The sequence below is a fragment of the Megascapheus bottae genome, unplaced genomic scaffold (assembly GCF_031878675.1).
Source record: "Megascapheus bottae isolate mThoBot1 unplaced genomic scaffold, mThoBot2.hap1 H_1, whole genome shotgun sequence".
NCBI lineage: Eukaryota > Metazoa > Chordata > Mammalia > Rodentia > Geomyidae > Megascapheus > Megascapheus bottae.
This window is the reverse complement of record NW_028327858.1, coordinates 660,837-679,105: the sequence shown is the minus strand read 5'-3', so window position 1 is coordinate 679,105 and position 18,269 is coordinate 660,837. Positions and strand designations below refer to the sequence as shown.

Below are 18,269 nucleotides of genomic sequence, written 5' to 3'. Positions count from 1 at the left end.
TAAATATCTACAGTGATGAAAATTAAAGACAATTTTGTTTCCTGAACAAGTTTCCTGTTTCATGGGTTAGTCCAGCTTAGTCAAGAGAACTTCAGAAGCAGTAGCTTAGCATGTGAATGTATGTACAATATGAAAGCATCTCAGATTACTTTCAAGTCATTAAAGAAACAACTTGTTCTCACACCAGTCAGAGAAATTAAGTCCTGTTTTCCATATCTGAGATCCTGCTCAGTGATCTGGCCAATGATACTACCTCCTCCTGCACGCCTTGCCTTCTGCTGCCACAGCCCATCTGAAGGTTGCTCCCTTCTGCTCAGGATTTTGCAGAAGCCTTTCTCTTAACTGACACAAAATATACCGTGGCTTTCCTTTTTTCAGTTCACCAAACACAATATGTGACTTCATGATGCACACTACTGTAGTGCAGTGTGCTGGTTGCTGGTAACTCATACCTATAATCCTAGCTACTTAGGAGGCTGAGATCCAGAGGATCATACATTAATTATCCTCACATTTTGTTAGAACTATGTACTCCCTGTGACTGTGGCTATGGCTTGTGCCTATAACCCTAGTTACTCAGGAGGCCAAGGATTATAGATCTGGAGGATCACAATTTGCAGCCATCTCTCAAGACTCCATCCCCAAGTAACCAGCAATAAAACAGGCTGGTGGCATGACTTGAGGTAGAGTTTTTAAGAGTGACAAGCCTAGTAAGAGTTGCCAGGCCATGAGTTCAAACCATGTACACACACACACACACACACACACACACACACACACACACACACAAAGGATTTGTAGAAACTTCACTAGCTTTAAGATTTGTGGGAAAGAATCGATAGGCAAACATAGCTAGTGTAATTCTGAAGCCACTAATTTTAAAAACTGAGATAGATAACAGCTTTCTCTATCAGGACTCAAGAAATTGTTCAAAAGTTAAGCATAGTAGTACATGCCTGTAATCCCACTCAAGAGGCTGAGATGAGTGAGATTCAAAGAATTGTGGTTTGAAGCCAGGCCAGGCAAAAGTTAGGGAAGACTCAACCCTTCCCATCTCAACCAACAAGCCAGGCATGGTAGTATGGTAATCCTAATTCACAGGTAGGAAAGACAGCAAATCACAGTGCAGGCCAGCCATGGCAAAAAGCAATACTTTCTCTGAACGAGAGTAACCTAAAAGACATAAAGAACTGGAGGTGTGCATCAAATGGTACAGAACCTGTCCTGTAACTACAAGGACCTGAGTTCAAACACTAGAACAGGCTACCCCCTTAAAAAAATTAGTTGTGGGGCCGGGAGTTTGGCCTTATAGTAGCGTACTTGCCTAGCATGCATGAAGATCCTGGTTCAATTCCTCGGTACCACATACATAGAAAAAAGCTGGAAATCATGTTGTGGCTCAAGTGATAGAGCTCTAGCCTTGAGAAAAGTCCAAGGATAGTGCTCAGACCCTGAGTTCAAGCCCCACAACTGGCAAAAACAAACTAGTTGGGGGGTGATATATGTCTGTCATCTCAGCACCTGGAGAGGTAGAAGCAGAAGCAGCCAGCCTTGGCCACAGAGAAAAATCCTGTTTCCCAAAAAGGGCCCTATTTTAAACCTTCAGTATTCAAACGTAGAATAATTAACTAGGTCAGTGCGACAATAGAAAGCCCAGAAATGATCCCATGCATATTAAGATATTTACTGTGTCTTATAGAGAAAAAGAAATTCAACAAAACAATTTTAATATGTAAGAACCATTCTTAGCTACAAAAAACAGTGGACCAGATTTGGCCACCAGATAGTTTGCCAATTCTTTCTTGGTGCCTGCCCTAAGGAAACATTGCACATATGTACAAGGAAGCTCAAAGAAGAATCTTCTCTGAAAATACATTTGCAAAAATGAAAAGTAGAAGCAACCTAATTTTTTTTTGCCAGTCCTCAGGTTTGAACTCAGGGCCTGAGCACTGTCCTTGGACTTTCCTCAAGGCTAGTGCTCTACCACTTGGGCCACAGCACCACTTCCGGCTTTTCTATATATGTGGTACTAAGGAATTGAACCTGGGTCTTTGTGTATGGTAGGCAAGCACTCTACCACTAGGCCAAGCTCTCCGCCCAGCAACCTAAATTTTTAACAACAGAAAAATGGCTGAATTGTGATCTTCCCATATCATGCCTAATCATGCATAGATAGATTATCATAGAGACATTTTCATGATAAATCATGGATGGGGAGAAAAAGTATAAGTTTAGGATAGTTATTCGTGTGTGTGTGTGTGTGTGTGTGTGTGTGTGTGTGTGTGTGTGTGTGTGTGTGTTTATGCTAGTCCTGAGGCTTGAACTCAGGACTTAGGCACTGTCCTAGAGCATTTATACTCAAGGCTATCGCTCTACAACTTGAGCCACAGCAACACATTGGTGGGTAATTGGAGATAAGAGTCTCATGGACTTTCTTGCCCCATACTGGCTTTGAACCCAGTCTTCAGATCTTAGCCTTCTGCATAGTTAGGATTACAGACATGAATCACCAGCCCCCACTGATATGTTTTAAACCATCCATACACATAGCTGCATACTGGTAAAGAGATGTAGGAATACGCTCCAAGCACTGGTAACTCTTAGAGGAGGAAAGCTGAACAAGACTCATTTGCTCGGGGAGGGATATCTGAGAGGACTTCCACCTTCTCTGTATATTTTTAAAAAGAGCTAATGGTCATAAATGACTTTGTAAGTTAAAAAGAAGAGGGGGGGAAAGAAAGAGGAAATCTAGGAAAGTTTCCACTAAATGACCTTAGACCTTGGCCACCTCCCCTGAGCATAAAGAATCCTGGCACCAGGATGGGAAGTTGGGAGACTGATGACGACTACACCCAAGTGAGAGCTGCTCCTGGTCCTGGACAAGGCCCACTCTGGGCAACATTGAGGCCCCTTGGGCCTACTAAATAAGCCTCACATGTGGTAGTTAAGGTTCAGCGATAGCCTGTTCAGCCACAAAAACAAAAACACAGCCTCAGAATGCAGTCTGCTTTTAGAATAACCTAGATATTTTAAAACCTTAAGATTAGATGTAGGCAAAGTATTCTAAGATGACTCACCAAGTGAGATATTCCAGGAATATGGATATGATGATCTATCATATCTATATTCTCTGCTCCCTTCACAAGCCCCATAACAGTTCTAGACAAGGAATGAGAGAAAAGCCGGTAAGCACACACAAGCCATTGTTATAATATACAGCAATGAAGGAATTAGCAGACCTGAGATACCTGCCTACAAGACACCAAGGAAAAGCATTCATGCACCAGCTTATCAGAAGGCCCACACAGAGATACCATGTTCCTCAGCAGTCAAGAGAAACTCACAGAGGAAAAGCTGGGAAACATTCAAAACCTGGTCAACAATCTATAGATCTCCAGGTTTCCTTCCTCCCCTGTCGTCATGTGACAAAGGGTTGTCTTTCCTTGGATAAATTATAACAAGTTTTCGACTGAGAGCAGGTATAATGAAATTTGAGAATATCAAATATTTTAATAAAGCCTCCAGCAAATTGAAATAAACAAGAGACAAAATGGCACCTCTCAATCGTAAACCTAGAAGCTAGAAGACAAATAGTTCAAATTATTCAAGATAAATTACTTTTTACTCTGAAATCTAACACCCTGACAACAAATCAAATATGAGAATGAAATAAGACATAGTTTCTATAATCCTTTCCTAAGAAAGCTAGGGGAAGGATGTGAAACCACCCAGTCAGAAGAAATGAGGATTTAGAACAGGAGAGAGAAGGGAAGTTCAGAGCAATTATTGACTCTCAGATTTGAAGAGCCATGGTCCAGGTGAGAAAGGAGGGGAAGACTTCAAAGGGAATCTTCTAAGGAAAGAACAGGGCAATAGCCAATCACCTGATTCGTCTGACCAAATCGAAACTACTAGCTGAAGGATTTTTCACCTCTGTGAACAAGTAGAAAAATATGTTGACAGTAAACTAGTCAGACAAAAGAGGCAAAGCAATTCTGAACCCAATGGGGGAAACTGTTGCACAAGCAATGAAAAGTGCTTCTATTCAATAGTTTGGCAGTGAGCCATTTTTGCCTGATGATAATCACAAATACTGAGTATGGAAGTGACCAAAAAGAGAACTATTATTTTACTAGAAAAAAATAGGGAATAGGTCTAAAATGCTGAAACCTTATGCAAAATGTGGTTATATTTATTTTTGAAAAGATAAGTGAAGGGGCTGGAAGTTTGGCCTAGTGGTAGAGTGCTGACTAGCATACATGAAGACCCAGGTTTGATTCCTTGGTACCACATACATAGAAAAAAGCTGGAAGTGGTGCTGTGGCTCAAGTGGTAGAGCTCTAGCCTTGAGAAAGCCCAGGGACAGTGCTCAGGCCCTGAGTTCAACCCCAGGACTGGGGGAAAAAAATGATAAATGAAGAAATAAAAACCTATGACTCTATAGACATGTTTTATTTCATAAATTAATATGTTTCTATGACATACAACCCTTAGCCTAATTTTGATTAAGTTCTAAATACTAAGTCCCAGTGATTGTAAATAGAGATTTCCTCCTTGAAAAAAAAAAAGAAAGAATAGAATAAAAGTGTAGACTGTAGAAAGGCAGAGGTCAATACCAGAAGAAAAAACTAAGAATTGAAAACTATTGTTACTAGGCAACTCTGATCATGTGATCAAAATTACATGTAATAATGGAATACAATTGCATTTTGGAACATTGCACCACTTTACCTGGAGCAAATTTTCAGATTAGTTACCTCATAAACGGTGGTGGGGACCCCAAATCAAAACCCAAGTTATCCCTTCAGCTTCTAACATAAATTAAGCATTTCGGACCAGCTAAGCAAAACTTCCTGAATGAATCCCTCCTGCTCTTGGCTCTTGATCAGTAACCTTTTATTAAATAATAATAATAAACATGGTGCCGTCTACTTGCTAGGTGGAAGGCAAGTTTTCCACCACTTGAGCCAGTTTGTTTTTTATTTTTGCATAAATATTTTTCATATATTTTATTGTAATTAATAGAAGGGTTACATTATATTCACCAGATGGAAGGTGCATTACTTCACATACATTTTAACCCTTTCTCATGTCTTAGTCCCCATTTCCCTCCCCCCACCCCCACCCCTCATTCTGTTCCCCTCCCCCTTCCCTATCCAACTTCAAATAACCAGATAAACATATATACAATATATCAGGTAACAAGGTACAATACTGTAACAATATGAGATAACCAAGGGACAGCAAAAGAGATGAGAGTTAACATAGTACATCAAGGACAACAATCACTCATTATATGAGCCAGTCCTTTTTGCTCCAGGTTTTTTTCATATAAGGTCCTTTTGCCTAGTGCTGGCTTTGGACCTTGATCCTCCTATTTATGGCCTTGGATGAAAGGCATGAATCTTCACACCTAGCTTATTAATTGGGATAGGGTCTCACTAACTCTTTGCCTAAGATGCCCTTGAGTTAGAAATCATACGATCTCTGTTTCCTAAGCAACAAGGATCACCCCTCCTTGATTCACCTCACCTAGTTTTCAATAACCCTTGATTAGACCACAGTATAGATTCCCTGAAGAAGCAGGAAACACGAGTAAGCAAACACAAGGACATAAACATCACAAGTAAAACACCAGTATCATTTCAGCATAGAACCTTTGCATATTTTTCTGTTTCTATTTTTTAAATAAAATAGCTTCTTATATATATAAGGCTTCATTCTTCACTTTTATCTCATCTGTCAAGGACACGTTTTCTCATAATACAATTATTTCTACACCATCCTCTACTTTTTATATCTCAGTCTTTCCCATCACCCTCAGGGTCAGTCCAGCACTTTCTCCAACCTACTGGATGGCCAAGGGCAAAAAAGGAGGGAGGGAGAGCCAACTTAAATTATGCCTTTCAATGTATATTGGTAATCACAAACACATTGAGGCAACCCAGCTCATTTCAAACAAGGCCAGCAGATGCTCGATAAGCTTTTTAAAGCAGATTTTATTTCTAGATCTTGGGAGGAATGTGAAACAGTTTAGAATTTTATTTTGGAAGTCCTAAACTGCTCTGCCTTCCAGAGCTTTAAAAAAAAAAGTGAACACATACAACAGAGGCTGTATATACACAGTGGCGACACATCTCTATGTGAATACACATTGTAAAAATATATTGCTCTAAATATGCTCATATTCTTAGGCTAAGGGCTATTTCCACCTCTCCCAATAATAGACACACTGACAACTCAAGATCTATCACCTCAAATGGGTAATATAGATTTTTCTGGGATAAAAAGAGACTCAGATTTGGAAAGACTCATGCAAAGCTTCCACTTATATATTTTGAGACATTTTTTTTCTTTTCTCTAGTATCTACCTACAAAGAGAAAGGGAGCAAAGGAAGGATGAAGGGAGAGAGAGAAAGAGGGAGAAAGGGAGAGGAAAAGCCACTTTTAACCATTATCATTCAAGCCATGAATCCCATCAACCCAGGTGAGTTTGCATCACGTCCTTAGCAGGAGGAAGAGGCCAGGATGTGATGGCTGTGGCAAATAGCCCAAGCAGAACATGTGTTCACCTGCATCCTGAACTGAGCAGGATGGGAAAGGACCAGAAACCCAAGAGCTGCTGGATACTGCATTTATAAACCAGGAGTAAGTACACATGGATTCAATTCCAAGCTTTCCCTCGGTCAGATGACAGATCCAGTAATGGAAGGTTAAAAAGAACTTTTTGACAATGCTTTTGTCATACTAAAATACCTGAAGTGAAAGGTGGAATTATTTTCAAAATTCTGCCTCTTAGACCAGAGAAGTTAAGTCTCTGGCTTCAGATTCCTACAGAGAAGAAAATGTGTCAGGGGTGAATTGCACAGCGTGCTTCTGGCATTGGTAATGATCCTTAGGAAGAAAAGACAATGGAGGGGGCACCAGAAGGTCATAATCCACCCAGCTACCCACGGTTCATAACAACACATACTATTTTCTCCAGACTGACAGTTCCGGGTGAGGGCTAACCAGCTGGCCCAGCAGGCTAATTGGATGTGTGGGATTAATGTGTTAATTTACCACACTCTTGTTTGGTTAAGTGGTTTGCATTTCTAGATTTCTAAGCATGGCATTCAGATCCCTTCATAGAGTGACCACTTAGCCTTTTTAACCGCCTTTCTTCTGCTTGTTCTGGCATCCTCCAGAACACGACGTGCTCACCTCTGGCTTCAGGCTGTGTGGGCAGCTCCCAGGCCTGGAAAACCAAGCTTTTCCTTTTGATCTGGTCAAACCCTCCACTAAACATGTCAGGATCTTACTCAAGCCCCAGCTCTCTAGCAAAACCTTAGCTCACCTTGCCCCTCCCCACTCATGTGCACATCATGTGTATAAGATGGCTTATACACATCTCCAAGTAGACCACAAGCTCCTGGTGGACAGAGATGATGACTCCACTCACTTCTCTTCCACTAGCCTTGTGACCAAGGGACCGAACTGTCCTCTAACCAGACCTCCCATGATCTCTCAATGGCACCGTCACCGAACTCCCCCATGGCTGGCATTGCCTCTTTTCTTCATTTCTGTAAGATCACCCCCTTGATTCACACCCATGTCTTACTCCTGCCTCCTCTTTAGGGAGTTTCTAAACATTAGTGTTTCCCAGATTCAATCCTGCAAGCTGCCTCTTCTCTCCTCTCTCCCTCCTCCTCTTCTTGCTCCTCTTCCTCCTCCTCCTCTTTTTTTTCTTCCTGTCTCTCTTTTCTCTGTCTCCCCTCCTTTTACCTCTCCCACTCTGACTCCCTCTCAAATGCCTCAAGTATTACTAGAGCTCCAAAATAGCACTGACCTAGACTTTTCTTTTAAGCTATGCCTAGGCCAATCACTCCATCAGTCAGTGGTTTAGGATAGTTAGATCAATTCATATTTTATGAGGTTTATGAAAATCAGTTCATTTTTTTCAAGTGGACCACTCCAGAGAGAGACAGACAGAGACAGAGACAGAGATACAGAGAGAGACAGAGAGGCTTACATTCCAGTTCTCTTTAATCCAAAGTATCTGCCATAAAGATGATTATCCTGTTTGGAATTCAAGCAAGAAACTTTCTTTCACTCTATAGTTGTCTTGCCTGGCTGGTACTCTGCTACTTGAACCATGCCTCTAGCCTTGCTTCTTGTTGGTTACTGTGAAGAAGAATATTTTTCTGGTTAGGCTGGCCTCAAACTATAGTCCTCTAGTTACTCAACCTCCTGTGTAACTAGAATTACAGGCATAACCCTCAAGTGTCTGGTAAAATTTTGTTCTCTTAACTGAAGAAATTAACTAATAGACTATTTGAGAGTGTTTTCTCCTAGCAACTGTAAGGCTCTGAGATCAACATTCAATATTGAAAAGAAGTAAGTTAAGAATCAATTAAATCTACCTGTGTTGGATCAGTGTCATGAGAGTTCTGGTCTGGAAAGATTTATGGTAAATATGGACATGATCTGTATTTGCTGAAATTAACTGAAGTGGAGAAATAAAAGCTCATCAACCAGCACAACTCTTCTCCAAAGAAGTTTGCTTTAGGGGCTGGGATCCTGGCCTAGTGGTGGAGTACTTGCTTAGCATGCATGAAGCTCTGGGTTTGATTCCTCAGTATCACATACACAGAAAAAGCCAGAAGTGGTGCTGTGGCTCAAGTGGCAGAGTGCTAGCCTTGAGAAAGCTCTATGACATTGCTCAGGCCCTGAATTCAAGCAAAAAAAAATTAAAAAAGAAGTTTGCTTTACATTTCCTCAGTGAAATGTGGTAACCAACCCCTGGTTTAAACTAATACACTCTAGAAGTGGATGATGCTGATCATTTTAAAACAATCACCTTTTTAAATTGGCTAATTTCTCAAATTTACTGGATCTCCTTACCTATCTCATCAAAATTAAACTAATCAATATAGCTCTACCACAAAGCCATGGTCTTTTGATTCTTTCTGACATATCAGAATATAAACCCCTTCCAGAACCATTAGACTGACCTTTGATGGTTTCCACTAGAGGCATCGTTACTAAATTAAGTCTATAAATAGAATTTTTACTGCTTCAAAGAAAGGCTATAAGTCAGTGTGTAGGGCATTCTTCAAGTGAAGGAGAAAGAATAGGAGCTGAGCGAGGAAGATGTATTTAACTCTACAATGAAAGGGAAGGCAGGGTAGGGGTGGATGACGTCTGAGGTATAGATTTTCCTTTGTGCAGAATCCCAGATAAGCAGCCTAGTGGTGTCTTCCTCCAAAGGGCAGATCAAATCAGCAATTGGCAAGAAGCTGTGTCACACTACGGATACTTCCAAGTGTTGTCACTTATTAAAAGATTTCAATGCTGAACACACATCCTAGCTCCCCAGAGAGCATTTGTATAGAAGAAAAACACATTGCTGTGGCATTAACTCCTCTACCTCCACCCAGCTCCGGTGCTTTGTGAAACATCTTTTGTCAGCTCCTGACAGCTCTGTGCCTCACTGAGTCACAGCCAGTAAGCCTTCCTCGTACAACATTGCAGGCTACCATGAAGGCTATTTCCACCCCACCTCTTTCTTTCAGGTGTGTATGCATATATGTTTATATATTATGTTTATATATACATAGGATGGAATATTAAAATAGCACTTACTATCACTAGACCTAACAGTATCGATATTACACAAAATAAAACTACTGCCTAGCCCATTTTCTCCTCTAGTCTCCTCAGGGAAGTCAGAAAATATCATTCACTATTTCTTTCACACCTTGAGGCAGTGTGCCAGGTATTGTGACAAGTGTCATCCATACAATATGACTGGCTTCATGAGACTTAAGAGCCCAGTGAAGGGATTAAGTAAGTTATCACATAAAAATATTTCATTACAACTGTGATAGGTACAACAGAAGGAGAACACAGATGAGACGTGACTTAGTGTCAGGATGGGCAGTGGTGGCAGGGGGGAGGGGGAAGAGCAGGGAGAGCATCCCAGAAGATAGAAGAGCCCAGTGGTGGAACTGAGGCTGGGCAATAAATGGAAGAAAGAATTGTGGCGGGGAGGGGGGGGCGGACAGTAGAAGGGTGAGCAGGGGATGGCGGAACCTGGAGGAGCAGAAGCAGGGAGAGACACCAAAATAAGGCTAAGAAAGGAATCTTAAATACTGAGGACATAGTCCTAAGAGAATGGGAGGTCATTAGTGGATTTTCTTTTAAGAAAGCACTATGGTTATATTTTATTGAGAAACTTCACTTAGCACTTAATGAATCAAAGGGACCAAAAGTGAAAGCAGAGAGACTAATGAGAAACTATTTATTTGGTAGACCAGGCAAGAAATAAGAACAACTTGAATTAGGAAAACTTCAGGACTATCAAGATGGCCTTAGAAGGTAGAACACACCATATGTAAGGTAGATTTGAGGGATGGCATAACACTCAGTTAAGAGTGCAGATAATTCAGTCATTTGGGTTTTCATTTGCTCAGCTAGATGATAGTGCCATGTGCACAGACATAGCACTGGATGGAGAGGAGCTGGCTGAGACCACTGGGTTTGGAGGGAGGATGAGGTCAAAAATCACACATGGAACAGCTGAATGAAGAGGTTTAGAAGCCAGTTAGACCACAAGGTTCCACTCCATGAACAAAGGTCATTCTAAATGATACAGTGTCAAACACGATACCACATTCCTTTCATGTTTTCCAGAAAGAGATTGGGTTCTGCATCTGTCTTGCTCAAAATGGTAGCCAAAGCCACACGGGCATAATTGAAATTAAATAAATATTAAATGTTAGCATCTCAGTAACAGATATTGGAAGTGCTTCATATTAGATGGTGGTGACTGCATGGGAGAGTGTACAGGCCATTTCTGTTATCATTAGTCTTATTCTAGAAGCTCAGAGGATTTCTGTTTATGATATCCCACTGGACTAATCTTCTAGGAAATCTTGCCTTTTGAGTCTCATAAAAGGTCTTCAGGTTGAAGATGATACAGAAAAATAAGTACCAAAAGTCCTTGTTATTCAAATAACTGCCAATCTACCTCTTTTAAAAACATCTGCCAATCTACCCTAAAGAAAAATGAGTAAAGGCCAGATGCTGAAATCTGAGGATTGAAGTTCAAAGCCAACCCATGCAGGAAAGTCTGTGAGACCCTTATCTCCAATTAACTACCAGAAAATGATAAGTGGCACTATGGCTTAAAATGGTAGAGCACAAGACAAATAACTACCAACCAAGAATACTGTATCCAGCTAAGCTCTCATTCATAACTGAGGGAACAATAAAAACCTTCCACTCCAAGGAAAAGTTGCAACATTACGTAGCAACCAAACCAGCATTACAGAAAATTCTCAACGATGTTCTACACATTGAAAACCAATACAAACGTGATACTGACAAAGAAAAGGCACCTAAAAATCATATCAGCTAAGAACTGTCAAGCCACAGGCTCTAATGAAAGCTTTTAAAAAGGCAGGAACTATGGGCTGGAAGTTTGGCTTAGTGGTAGAGTGCTTGCCTAGCATGCCCAAAGACCCAGGTTCAATTCCTCAGTACCACATATACATAGAAAAAGCTAGAAATGGTGCTGAGGCTCAAGTGTTAGAGCTCTAGCCTTGAGAAAGCCCAAGGACAGTGCTCAGGACCTGAGTTCAAGGCCCAGGACTGGAAAAACAAAACAAAAAAAGGGCAGGAACTAGTAAATATTTTTCAATTCTAACTCTCAATATCAATGGACTTAACTCTCCAATTAAACGGCATAGACTGTCTAGTTGGATCAAAAAGCAAGATCCATTGTTCTGCTGTCTTCAAGAGACACATCTTGCCCCCAAAAAACAAACATATTTTGAAAGTGAGAGGTTAGAATAAAGTTTATCAAGCTAACGGCCCCCATAAACACGTTGGAATTGCCATCCTCATATCAGATAAAATAGACTTCAAGCTTAAATTAGTGAGAAAAGACAAAGAAGGTTATTACATACTAAAGGGATCTCTCCTCCAGGAGGACATAACCATCCTAAATATCTACACACCTAATCCCGGAGCACCAAACTTCATCAAGCAAACTTTACTTTCCTTAAAACCACACATAGATCAAAACACAGTGATTGTTGGTGAGAGTGGTGGTTGTTAAAACACACCACTCTCACCTATGGACAGATCAACCAAGCAAAAACTCAACAGAGAAACCTCAGAATTGTACAACTGTAGACCAACTAGATCTAACAGACATCTGCAGATTTCACCCAGCAACATCACAATATACATTTTTTTCAGCAGCACATGGAACATTTTTCAGAATAGACCATATTTTACGGCATAAAGCAAACCTGTGCATATCCAAAAACACTGAAATTGTTCCCTGCATTCTCTGACCACAAGGGCATCAAACTGGAACTGAACACCAATCTCCACCAACAAAAACCCTGTAACTCATGGAGATTGAACACATGGTGATTCAACACATTGTTGAACCACCAATGGGTCATCGAGGAGATAAGAACAGAAAATTCAACAGTTTATGGAATTTTACAAAAAGGAGCACACAAAATACCAGCTCCTTTGGGACAGAGCAAAGGCAGTACTCAGAGGAAAATTTATAGCTCTGAGTGCTTACATTAACAAATTGAAAAAATCACAAACCAACAATTTAATGTCACACCTTAAGCTCTTGGAAAAAAAGCAACAAACCAACCCTAATCCCAGCAGAAGGAAGCAAGTTATTAAAATCAAAATAGAATTAAATGAATTGGAATCCAAGAAAACTATAGAAAGAATCAACAAAACAAGGAATTGGTTCTTTGAAAAAATTAACAAAACTGACAGACCCATAGCAAATCTTACTAAAAAAAAGAAGGGAGCACATCCAAATAAAATCACAGATAAGAATCGTAATATCACGACAGAAATTACCAAGATCCAGAGCATCATGAGGGAATACTTTTCAAACCTTTATGCCAACAAATTTGAGAATCTAGAAGAAATGAATGAATTTCTAGCCAATATTAACATACCCACATTGAACCAAGAAGACCTAATCTAATTAACAGGCCTATTTAAAGCACTGAAATAGAAATGGCAATAAGAGACCTTCCATCTAAGAAAAGCCCAGGGCCAGATGGATTCACAGCTGAATTCTATAAGGTCTTCAAAGCAGAGCTCACACCAATACTCCTCAAGCTCTTCAACGAAATTGAAGACGAAAGCTCTTTGCCAAACTCATTCTACGAAGCCACTATAATGCTCATCCCCAAACCAGACAGAGATTCATCAAAGAAAGAGAACCATAGACCCATTTCTTTGATGAATATTGATGCAAAACTTCTCCACAAATACTGGCCAACCGTCTTCAGCAATTCATCAAAAAAAATCATACATTATGATCAAACACATCACAGGGATGCACAGCTGGTTCAACGTACACAAATCCATAAATATAATTCAACACATCAACAGGAGCAAGGGCAAGACTCATATGATCATCTCAATAGATGCAGAAAAGGCATTTGACAAGATCCAACACCCCTTGATGTTAAAAGCTCTGGAGAAACTAGGAATCCATGGAACATTCCTCTGTATAATAAAGGCTGTGTATGAGAAACCCACGGGTAGCATTATACTTAATGGCAAAAAGCTAAAACCATTTCCTCTAAAATCAGGAATGAGACAAGGATGCCCACTCTCTCCACTCCTCTTTAACACAGTATTAGAATTCCTAGCCAGAGCAATAAGGCAAGAAGCAAGCAGAAAGGGGATCCAAATAGGGAAATAGGAAGTGAAACTTTCCCTCTTTGCAGATGACATGATTCTGTATTTAAATAACCCTATAGACTCCACTCCCAAGCTCCTTGAGCTGATTCAAAACTTTGGAAGGGTAGCAGGCTATAAAATTAACCCTTAAAAATCAACCACCTTCCTATATGCCAACAATGAGAGGAACGAGGCAATAATCAGGAAAGCAACTCCTTTTGCAATAGCCTCAAGGAAAATAAAGTACCTAGGAATTAACTAAGACTGTAAAGGACTTTTTTGATGAAAACTTCAAAACCCTAAAAAAAGAAATTAAAGCAGAACTGAGGAAATGGAAAAATCTCCCATGCTCCTGGATTGGAAGAATTAACATCATGAAAATGGCAATCGTGCCAAGGGCTATCTACAAACTCAATGCAGTAACCATCAATATCCCAATGTCATTCTTTAAAGAAACAGAAAAGGGAATCCAAAATTTCATATGGAATAATAAAAGACCCCATATAGCAAAAACACTTCTTAGCAGAAAGAACATAGCAAGAGGAATTTCAATACCAAACTTTAGACTCTATTACAGAGCTATAATTATCAAAACAGCTTGGTACTGGCACAAGAACAGGCCTGAAGACAAATGGAACAGAACTGAGGACCCAGATATTAACCCACAGACCTATGGCCACCTAATATTTGATAAGGGAGCCAAAAAAAATTGAATTGAAGAAAGATAGCCTCTTCAACAAGTGGTGCTAGCAGAACTGGTTAAGCACCTGCAAACAACTAAAGTTGGATCCTTCTTTATCACCCTGCACTAGGATTAACTCCAAATGGATCAAAGACCTCAAGGTAAAACTAAAAACTTTACAAGAAGGAATAGGAGATACTCTAGGTCTCCTTGGCACAGGTCGAAACTTTCTCAATAAGAACCTGGAAACAACAAATCAGAGAAAGTCTGGATAAGTGGGACTGCATTAAACTGCAGAGCTTTTGTATGGCAAAGGACATAGCTAGCAAATTAACTAGAAAGCCTACAGAATGGGAGAAGATCTTCACTAACCATACAACGGACAAAGGCCTCATATCTAAAATATATCAACAGCTCAAAAAATTGAATCACTACAACACTAATCTCCAAAGAAACAACCATCCCATTAAAAGATGGGCCAAAGACTTAAAGAGAGTCTGCTCTGAAAAAGAAATAAGAATGGCCTATAGACACATGAAGAAATGCTCGACATCTCCAGCCATAAAAGAAATGCAAATCAAAACAACTCTAAGATTCCACCTCACTCCAGTTAGAATGGCCATGATTAAGAAATCTAATTACAACAGATGCTGGAGGGATGTGGCCAGGAGGGATCACTACTACACTGTTGGTGGGAGTGTAAACTCGTTCAACCACTATGGAAAGCAGTATGGCAATTCCTCAAAAGACTAAACATAGAACTCCCCTATGACCCAGCAATTCCACTACTTGGCATTTACCCAATTGTCCAGAAACAAGGACATACTAAATCCACTAGCACAGCAATGTTCATTGCAGCACTATTTACCATAGCAAAGATATGGAACCAATCCAGATGTCCCTCAGTTGATGAGTGGATCAACAAGATGTGGTATTTGTACACAATGGAATTCTATGCTGCTGTCAGAAAGAACGACATCGCCCCATTTGTAAGGAAATGGAAAGACTTAGAAAAAAATCATATTAAGTGAAGTAAGCCAGACTCAAAGGAACATAGGCTCAATGGTTTCCCTCATTTGTCATAAGCAGTAGAAACCTTAGGCTCTCCTCGCAGAGATTTGCAATAGAGCAAAACCTGGATACATAAGGCCATATAGTATGACGCTAAATGAAAGGATATAGAAACAAAAGCCATATAATGAGTGATTGTTGTCCTTAATGTACTATGTTATCTCTCATCTCTTTTGCTGTCCCTTGGTTATCTCATATTGTTACAGTATTTCAGTTTATTACCTGATATATTGGATATATGCATGTTTGGTTATTTGAAATTGGATAGAAAAGGGGGGGAAACAAGATGAGGGTGGGGTGGGGAGGAGGGAAATGGGGACCAAAACATGAGAAAGGGTATCAATGTATGTGAAGTAATACACCTTCCATCTGGCGAATGTAATGTAACCCTTCTATTAATTACAATAAAAAATATATGAAAAAAACAATCTGAAAACAAAAACAAAAACAACAAAAAACTCCCCATTTGTTCTATGACTATCCTTAAAGAAACACACTCTAGTTTGGTGAGGCTTATTTTTTCTTTAGTTGATCATATTCAGTACAATTCAGCATATTAATCATTTCTCTAGTACATTTTTTCTGTGTGTTTTATTGGCTCCCATGAAAACTGATGCTGATGCATTTCATTTTAGCCACTACTTTTAGGGTCCATAGAACACCACTCATATCCAGAAATGATCATATAGTGTATATATCATATACACTATATGATACATATTATTACATCATTTACAAAATGCAAAGTGTGCTTGCTGTTTAAAATCACTTAAAAGGGGTAAAGAGAGTGCTTAACTAACTTCTCCAATCATTTGTGTATATTTGCCTAAACCTCTGCTCTTTTTATGCAGGTATGGACAGTCTCAAAATTTTTATCAAAGATTAAAAACGCCAGTGCTCCTTGGTACTGGCCAAGCAAGTTTTCATATACTGTCGGGAGAAATTTTCAATTGATAGCCTATGTCTACAGGGTAGTTAAACGTTGATATATTCTATGTAAAGTTAATCTTCAGGGTGAGAAAAACCTTCAACCTGCCAACTTCACTGACAAGAATTTACCCTGGTTTTGGCATTCATCTCAACACAATTGATGGTTTCAAATGTATGTAATAATATAATTAGAAATTAATTTTTAAAAGTATGGCATGCCACATATTATAATTAAATGAGATGGTTAGAAACAGATTCTTTAATTTAGAAAGGCAGTCCCAATACAGCCATATCATTGGAATAATGGCATTAAGTGTGTGTGTGCATGTGTGTGTGTGTGTGTACACATACACAGAAAATACTGACAAGTGAGGACTAACATGTTTTTTTTCAAGAAGGCAATTTTCCTTTTCTTTGTCTTGATTTGGAATTTTTATAGAATAAGCATGCATAGCTTTTATAGTACAAATCTGTCTTCTAGCTCTGCTGCCTCTTGCACATTGACTTTGAACCAGTCCAGCAGGCATGGCTGACGGAGAATTGAATCAAGTGGCCACTGTCCTTCCCAAGCCTCACCCACCTGACTTAGCTGTCCCCTACTGCACAAGCAAGGATCCTGCTCACCAATCTCTCCTGGATGCAAGGAGTCTCCACCAGCCTCCGGACTCCGTTCTCCACTGTAACTCCCAGCCAGTTGAGCGCTGCCCAGCACCAGAGGTAGTCATAGCTGCCGTGCCAGTAACTCACAAACGCGAATGTCATGGCAGTGGAAAACAGGGTCCCCAGGCAGCCATGCTTGGAACCGCCCAGTGGAATATACACATACCTGGAAAGAGAGAAGGTGTGTGTGGTGAGCCACACTGTGCAAAGCCCTCTGCTCCTGGGCTGGAGCTCCCTGCTCCCCCCTCCCCCACCACCACTGCACATCAACATCAGTATTTCCCAGGACTCAGATACTTTTCCTGCTTCCAGCACAGGAAATTTGAATTCTCTACCACCAAAGAAGGAGCTGGCAAAAGCTCAAGCCTCCACACTTCAGGGTGTTAGGTTAAATGAACACACAGTCTAAAGAGCTCTTATTACTAGAGCAAAATAGCACTTACAGGAGGCAGGAAGAGAAGAATGAACTTCTGAAAGGAGTTCACTCAACCTTGGGAAAACAATCACAGAAAGGCAATTAAGTTCCTGGCTACAATCTTCATAGCAGGTAGGTATTGTGTAGCTCCAGCTCTTAAGTCCATGATAAATCTATTATTTAAACACAATTGCCGAAATATCATCAAATGGTTAAGAATGGAATGTGTGGTCCCCAAAAGAAAGGTGCTAAGGCCCGTCCCACCAGCTTTCCACACAAATTTATTAATAAATTTGTGAATTTATTAAAAAATTTGTGAATTTATTAATAAAGAGAAATGCTCCATCATTGGCTGCGCCTGTACCCTACCTACTCAGGAAGCTGAGATCTGAGGACCACAGTTGGAAGTCAATCCAGGCAGGAAAATCTGTGAGACTTATCTCCACTAGAAACACCACAAATAAAAAGCTGGGAATGAAGCTTGGGCTCAAGGAGCCTTGAGCCAAAGAAACTCTGGGACAGTGCCCAGGCCCTGAGTTCAAGCCCCAGGCTTATCACCAAAATGGGAGGGGGGTGAAGGGGAGAGGGAGAGAAGGGGAAAGGGAGGGAGGGAAAGAAAGAGAGAGAGCACTCTCCATACTCCTAGGCCAGTCAAATAACCCACCCAAATGAAGGACCATTCCAGGCATGTGTTCTTTGTTGCTAAGATGGCTGAAGAGCCGCACAGTGGCAGCCTGTTCTCTTGTCAGTATCTTTCTGCCTCTCATGCTGGTTATTAGACCCTGGAGAACT

The 18,269-nt window shown here is 40.3% G+C and overlaps 1 protein-coding gene across 1 annotated transcript in view; it reads right to left on the bottom strand.

The window, feature by feature from the left end:
- Window positions 1–18,269, bottom strand: part of LOC150038961 (protein-cysteine N-palmitoyltransferase HHAT-like) — a 218,600-nt gene that overhangs the window by 48,941 nt on the left and 151,390 nt on the right. Inside the window, exon 10 of the mRNA XM_090328171.1 lies at window positions 17,027–17,228. Within this exon, the coding sequence (XP_090184297.1) occupies window positions 17,027–17,228 (202 nt within the window). The remainder of the gene's footprint in view (window positions 1–17,026; window positions 17,229–18,269) is intronic.